This window comes from Anopheles coustani, chromosome X (assembly GCF_943734705.1).
Source record: "Anopheles coustani chromosome X, idAnoCousDA_361_x.2, whole genome shotgun sequence".
NCBI lineage: Eukaryota > Metazoa > Arthropoda > Insecta > Diptera > Culicidae > Anopheles > Anopheles coustani.
In genome coordinates, this window is record NC_071290.1 from 6,185,975 (window position 1) to 6,193,019 (window position 7,045).

The 7,045-nt window shown below is 46.4% G+C and overlaps 1 protein-coding gene across 1 annotated transcript; it reads right to left on the reverse strand.

Moving 5' to 3' along the window:
* Positions 1-5,647: 5,647 nt before the first annotated feature.
* Positions 5,648-6,603, reverse strand: LOC131268905 (PHD finger protein 7-like). Its single transcript, XM_058271202.1, has 2 exons — positions 6,412-6,603; positions 5,648-6,343 (listed from the first exon to the last, which is right to left on the reverse strand). The coding sequence occupies exons 1-2, from the start codon at positions 6,601-6,603 to the stop codon at positions 5,648-5,650; spliced, it is 888 nt and encodes a 295-aa protein (XP_058127185.1).
* Between the last annotated feature and the right edge of the window lie 442 nt (positions 6,604-7,045).

A 7,045-nucleotide genomic window follows, 5' to 3' on the forward strand; every position in this document is an offset into this window, starting at 1 on the left:
ACAGTCTGGCCCCGAAATAAGCCTCGCAATTGTTGAGCCCGAACCGAATTGTCTTGCGCCGGTTGCGTCTCGGACCCGGAAACGGAGCGCTGCTGGGAATGTTCTTTTGCCGACCGGCATGCTCCACACGGAGCGGCAAAAGGAAATGTATCCCCCCCCCCCCCTCTCCCCCATCCCTTTATCGCAGAGATGTCAAACGTGCGGCCCGCAAGAATGTTGGATGTGAACAAACTGTGAATTTCGTACGAGCAGGAGGACTGAGCCACCGTCAAGTAAACACGTTGATTGCCAAGCGTTTTTAGTACACTTTTTTAGTACACTCTTTTTTTTATTAACACGTTGACTGCCAAGCGTTTTTAGCACACTTTCTTAGTACAATCTTTTATGATAAAATTTGTATATAACATTTATTAAACCGACGATTTTCGAAGCCGAAACCAAAACTTAGCTTCCTAAAGAATTTATTTTTAATATTACTATATTCGTCATATTCCATTTTCCATCCACATTCCAACACGTTGAATGCCAAGCGTTTTTAGCACATGTTACACAACAATCTTTTTTAATAAAATGTGTTTATAACATTCACAAAACCAACGATTTGAAGGCTAAACAAAAACTTAGCTTCCCAAAGAATTGATATAAAATATTACTATAATTTTTATGTTGCACTTACATTTGTTTATGGGTCAGAAACTTTTTAGAACTGAGTTTTGCTGTCACTCACTTTTGGGTGACATGGCAGTCAACGTGTTAAATTGCTTGATATAAATTTATATAACAACCCGAGGTTTTCTAAGGCTAAGCAAAATTTTTTAGAACTAATGACAGCTGACTATCAAGAATGATATGGCTATCAGAGCTATAATTTTTTATGGCCAGCTATCATTAGTTCTAAAAAGTTTTTGTCTCATAAGTAAATGAAAATTCAACATAAGAATTATAGTAATATTAAAAACTAATTCTTTGGGAAGCTTTGGGTGACGCGGTACGGTGCGCGTTAATAAATGTGTTTTAGTGCGCTGAGGAAAGTGTTTCCTTTTTACCACTGTTTGTAAATAATGACCAAAAGGAAAAACTAAAAAGTTTTCCCTCGAATGCACTTCAACCAGCTTGGTGGAGATTTAAGATAAGTAAAAGTCGGTGTGATAATTAAAACTTGAGATAAAAATTCACCAAACATTTTAGAGTGTAAATCATGTTTGACTGTTAAGTGAAAAGCACGGTGATAAGAACCTATTTTCATAGATCCAACCCACGTTATGTTTTGGCCCGCAAACCTATTTTGGGAGGAAATGCGTTCAACTGAGTTTGACATCACTGCTTCATCGCGTTCTGGCGCCGGTGGGAGATATTCCTAACTCTTAAGATTAAGGTTCACCCCGGCCCGGTGTATGCTCTTCTTCCGGCAAGTGTGTGTAGAGGAAGGGAAAGGGAAGCATTTTCCCCGTACGTGTGTGTGTGTGTGTTCATTTTCCCTACTTCTGCTGGCGCGGGAAAACTCTACCACGGAAAACCTCCCCCTGCCGCAAGGCTGCACATGACAACCGAAGTACCAGCGTCATATCTCCGCAAGGGGGGGTGTAGGAGTGGCGCGGGGTCGGAAAAGAAGGGAAGGGAAAATGGGAGTACAGGCGTGCGGGGAGTTTTTCGGCGGCGATGATGCGTGTTTTGACTGTTATTTTTCAGTTTTCTTAATAGTTTACAACCCATTCATGTGTTGAATGAATCGATGGTAGCAAATGCGTTGGAAAATCGTCCGCCATGGACCGGAAGTGGCTGAAGGGGGGGGGGGGGGGGGGGGGGGGGCGCGGTGGTGGTAGGAGGGTTCTTGCTTCCAACGCCAGACACGCTTCGCTTCAGGATACGCAACATTTCCGGACGATTTCGACGATGACGACGACGACGACGACGACGGTTACGAAGATAGTTCTCTTGGGCGGGATGAGACTCGATTATCAACCCTTTGGCAAAAAACGCACCCCCAGCTCCCGCCCCTCCCGATGGCGGGGAAAATGGGTAGGAAAATTTCACCTAATTAAAGAGTTTTCCCATTCCTGCCAGCCCCGGCGGAGTGGAAAACACGGCGGTGCGCGATCCTCGCCGGCGTTCGAGCGTGGCGCCCGGTACCGGTTTGTTCCTCGACCGGAAGTTCAACGTTCAGGATGGTGGAAAATTCGCGGCACCCCCACACACACTCCTCCAACCCCTTTGCCGTGTGGTGTTCCGGGTTTGAAGCGGGAGACGGTACGCCGGACCGACCGGTCTTGGACGAGGGATCGAAAGGCATCAGCATCATTGCTTGGCGATCCTGGGACAAAGCACCATTTTCATTTTTCCTACACAAAAGGGCCGGAAGGCAAGGCGTACACGCGCAAGGGAAAGGAGTTCGTCCTTCGAGAAACAGACCTTAAAATGTACATCATTTATCGATCAACTGTCCACTCTTTTCCTTCTCTCTAATGTTTTCTCTCTCTAACTCTCTTTCTCTTTCCAGCTCCAAGCGGAAAATCACGATGTCCGATGTTTGGCAGCAGCGCGGGCGAGGGAATCCTGGTTCGTTTCCGGCTCGGCCACGGCAAATGCGGAACGTACAAATGGCCGCCCGAGGGTGGATTCCATTTTTCCCCGTTTTCATTTCAAATTCGGCCGAAAGATACGGAGACGCGCACGGAGCACTAAAATGGACACGGCCGCCGCCGGGTGCTTGCCGGCTGCGCTATCTTAAAGACGCCACTCCCGCGCCGCCACCTCCCGGCGCCTCTCGTCGTGCGAATACCACTTCGCACAAAACCGCCTGAACCGCCTTCCAGCCGTCCAGCCAAGCAAGGGGGTAAGGGAGGGAGAAGGGACATCGGAGGGTAGGCACACGATTTGCCTACGGCGTCGGATTACGCGGCACTCGGGAATCGGTGGTTGGCCGGGGTCGGAAAACCCGTGATCCGTACCGGGCGCCTTTTTCCCTCGGCCAAAAATCCTCCGGCTTCGGGGGCGGGGGGGAAACTCGCAACCTCGCTAGTGGTAGTTGGCAGGGTTGCTGGCGCAGCGCAAGAGATAACGCCCCAAAAGATTTATGTTTCACTGCTCCGGCCCGCTCGTACCAAACCGCCGTGGATAAGTTTTGTGTAATTTGTACCTAACTCGCTTCTTACTCGCTCGCTGTCTTACTTTTACCCTCCTCCTCGGAGGAGATCGACGCCCGACTTACGTTTTACACATCCTTTGGAAAACTATCCCCCCACCCGGCCCTCCGGTTGCCCTTCGGTACGATTTCGGTTCGGTTTAAAAGTCGGTTCAATGTATGTTCAGGGCTTGATCGGTGAGGAAAGAGGAGCTCCGAAATGGATCACGCAGGCAGCCAGGCGAAAGGAACAAACCCACCGATACAACCATACACACACACACGCCCACGATCCTTGGGATTTTCTTGCCCGAAGGTTTTGTGCGAAGAAGTGGCTCAGCGTTTTCTTCAACGGGTGAGCTTTCGCTTTGGTTATTACGCTGGCTTTGTGTTGCCTCTTTTGCCTCTCTCTCCGCGTGTTTTTCTGTGCCCTGCGAGCGAGTTTGTTTGCGAACGTGCCGACTTACTCGAGCTCAAGAGTCCATCATCGTGGCGGGGGTGGGGGGCGGTTTCCGGATGATACAAAATGCGCCCGAGCTTGAAAATAGATAATTAAATTATCCTCAATTCAAATTATTTCAAGATCTTTTCTGCTCGCAGTACCAGAAGAAAATGGGGGGAAGGTTAAGGATTAGGCGGGTGACAATTGGTCCACCGGAGAGTGGTTAAGGATGGCACGGGGGAGGGCGATCGACGACGGTGGCGGGGGCGCAATAACGTAAGGATGGGTTGCTCGTAACAATTCTAAGACGAATTGTTGGTTAGCATGTCGGTGCTGATGGGGGAGGGGGTGGGAGGGAGGGTGGTGTAGAGTGGAAAACTATTTACCCCACTCACCAACCAACCAACACAACCCTTGCCCGAGGCGACTTTCTCATTTGCTGCCTCACTGCACAATGGTCATTTATCGGGATGGAGGTCAGAAATCTATCTAACGTATTTATACCGTTTACCAACCATTTTTTGCTTGAAACTACAAGATTAAACTAAGAACTAGCCAAACTATTGAACCCCCGCGTCAAGCCAGTTCTTAGATTCATGGGGTCAAAGTCCAATGTTGCGAAAAAGAAACCGACCGAAAATTTGAAAAAAAAATTGATCACCTTTGCATATTTAGGATAACGGTACCAACAGTGGTGCACTTAGTAATATAATTAATGAGTGTTAAGAACACAATATTTTACATATTTGTTACAATTATGGTCGAAACATGACTTTTCTTTTGGAAAACATCTATTTTCACCGTAAACCATTAAAAATACACGAAAAAAGCGTATATTTCTTCCGAGTTGGTTGCTCCTCTAATGGTGGTATGGTTCGTATAGTTGTGGTATCGTGTTCCTATAGTGGTGGTAGTACTTGGAAATGACTGAATATATTTTGACTGCGACTTATTTTTGAAGCAAATTTAAAACAGAATGGCCGAAATACTCATAGACCAATGTATTGGCCTCAATGATCTCTCACAAACCAATGTATTTTGCAGTGATTTATAGCCTTAACCAAACCATGGCACACCTGATAAATTCTAAAGAAATCCAGCATATTTGTACAACCTGTTCGAAAAATATTAATTTTGAATATAAATTTTGGAATATTAATTTATTACGGAAAGAGAAGGTTTATCTTTTAAACACTCCGCAGAAGATCAAAGAACTTTTCATAGAAGAACAAATATCTTCATTGTATTTATTTTGTCGTAGAGCTAGTTTCACTACATCCACTATTGGTACTAGAACCACTGTAGGAGCATTTATCCTATAACTCTTGAAGTTTTGGACCTATTTTTGTGCATACGACTGTTTTGAAAAAAAAAACATATTTTATTTGTCTCTCAACCTGAAAGAGATTCTTATACGAGTTACTGAATTCTGCCTCATCTTGGAGGGCTTCCATTTCACAGTCAAATGTCTTTTAGAACATTTCACAGAAAATTCGTCTTTTACTATGTTGGTATTTTCGCATAGTAATAGAAAATAAACTAAATCATCATGATATTTCAACATAAATGACCCACAATAAGCACACTTTTAAGTACGAATAGGTAATAAGAGTAAAGTGTGCTTAACAGTCTATCACCATCGCACATTTTACACAAAACAGTTATCAAATACAGGATATAAAATACTGGATACAAATAATAATAAATGCATCGATTGCAATAGACTGTTCATTAAGACATTGAAATACGTCCCGCAAGAGGAACGCTTTGCTGAGCGGGCGCAAATTCGCCGTGGTATTTCTCTGGAAGAAAGCTGGAATGGAGAGAACACCTTCATTAGATCTACGTGCCATGCTACCCCGGTTCGGATTGAAACGTTTTAGATACTGTATAACAAATAAATATTCCATAATATACGTATGCTACCCCGTTTCGGATTTAAAACGTTAGTTTTAGATACTGTATAACAGATAAATATTCCATAAAATACTTATGTCCCACGATTTGGTGTCGTGTTTCCAATTTTTAGTACTCCAATTTTTATTACTCCAATTATTATTACTCCAATTATTATTATTACCACATTACAAAAAATCGATGAACGATTGAGACTTGCACTCTTCGCACATCAGTTTGTCCAGGTCTGGCAGCGCGATGCACCGCCCCTTCACCGCCTGCCTACCGCAAAGGTCGCAACCCGCCATGTTCGTTTCATCCACCGGGCCGGGCTGGATCGTATCATTTCGTCTGATCCCACGCCGTCCACCCTGCGGCACGAAGATTCCACACTCTTTGGCGTACTGTGGATAATGCTCGGAGTGGCACATGGGACACGCCATATCGTGGCGGGCAGCGTAGGCCATACGCTGAACACATTCGCGGTGCATCCAGGCGGGTGCACAACGGGAGCCGCCGCATGACCCAACGATCCCGACCGGATTGTAGCTCGCGTCGGTTGGCAGTGGGAGATTCTGGCGGCAAATGTCACAATCGGCAAAGTTCTGTCGACGCGCGTGGCGGTACCGGTCCGGCAGGTGCCGGTCGCAGAACGCCAGACAGCTGCCGGTGAGCTGGACGAGGCAAGAATTGGTATACCCGCATATGTAGTGAAACCAGCGGTTGCAACCCTCCGCGCAGCATTGGATCGGGGCTGAGTATCGACGGCAGTATACACATGTTTTGTCCCGGATGCCAAACAGACTATCAATAACGTCCCAGACGAGGAACGCTTTGATGCCTGAACCTCCGAACTGTCGCGGCATTATCTCGCTGGCAGAAAGCTGAAATGGAGAAAGCCTTCATTAGGCGCACGCCATTTTTATGTTCGGCGTATGGGGGAAAACCTTACCAGACAGAAGTAGTGACACTCGAACGATCCTGCAAGCTTGCACGTCTTGCTCACGAGGCCTCCGTACCGAGTCGGATGCATCCCCTTCAGCATGCATATACCGCACCGTTCGTTTGCCATCCGCTTCCTCATCACCTCCGCTGGTGCTAGCTTCCGGATGCTGTTGAATTTAATCACCTTGCGCTGATCCATATTTCCTACTTTCCGCAGCCAATAGTCAATTGTTGATTTCGCACGCTCCCACCGTTAGGAAACTAAAGGAACTTTTGAACCGATTTGACAGATTGACGAACTAGGGTTGACTAATGCGTCATGCGGATCGATTCCGGGATTCGATCTCCGCGCAGAGCAATTCGAATCTACTGAGATGAGATCCTAGTTGCATCTTTAAGTGAAGGGCTCTTTCCACGCAGCGAGTATGGGCCGAGTTTATCATGCCGAGTTTATCATAGCTGTCAAAGACTGGCTCTAATTTTGGGTGCGTATGCCTCCGTGTGGACGAAGTCGACCGGCTATTACTTATACTCCCGGGAAGAAGTGCCGGGAATGTCTAATATGGTGGCGAGTTTGATGAGTGTCTGAGCACCTGTCATTCATCGAGAACTCGAGTTCGTGATCACTATCATTCTCAGCG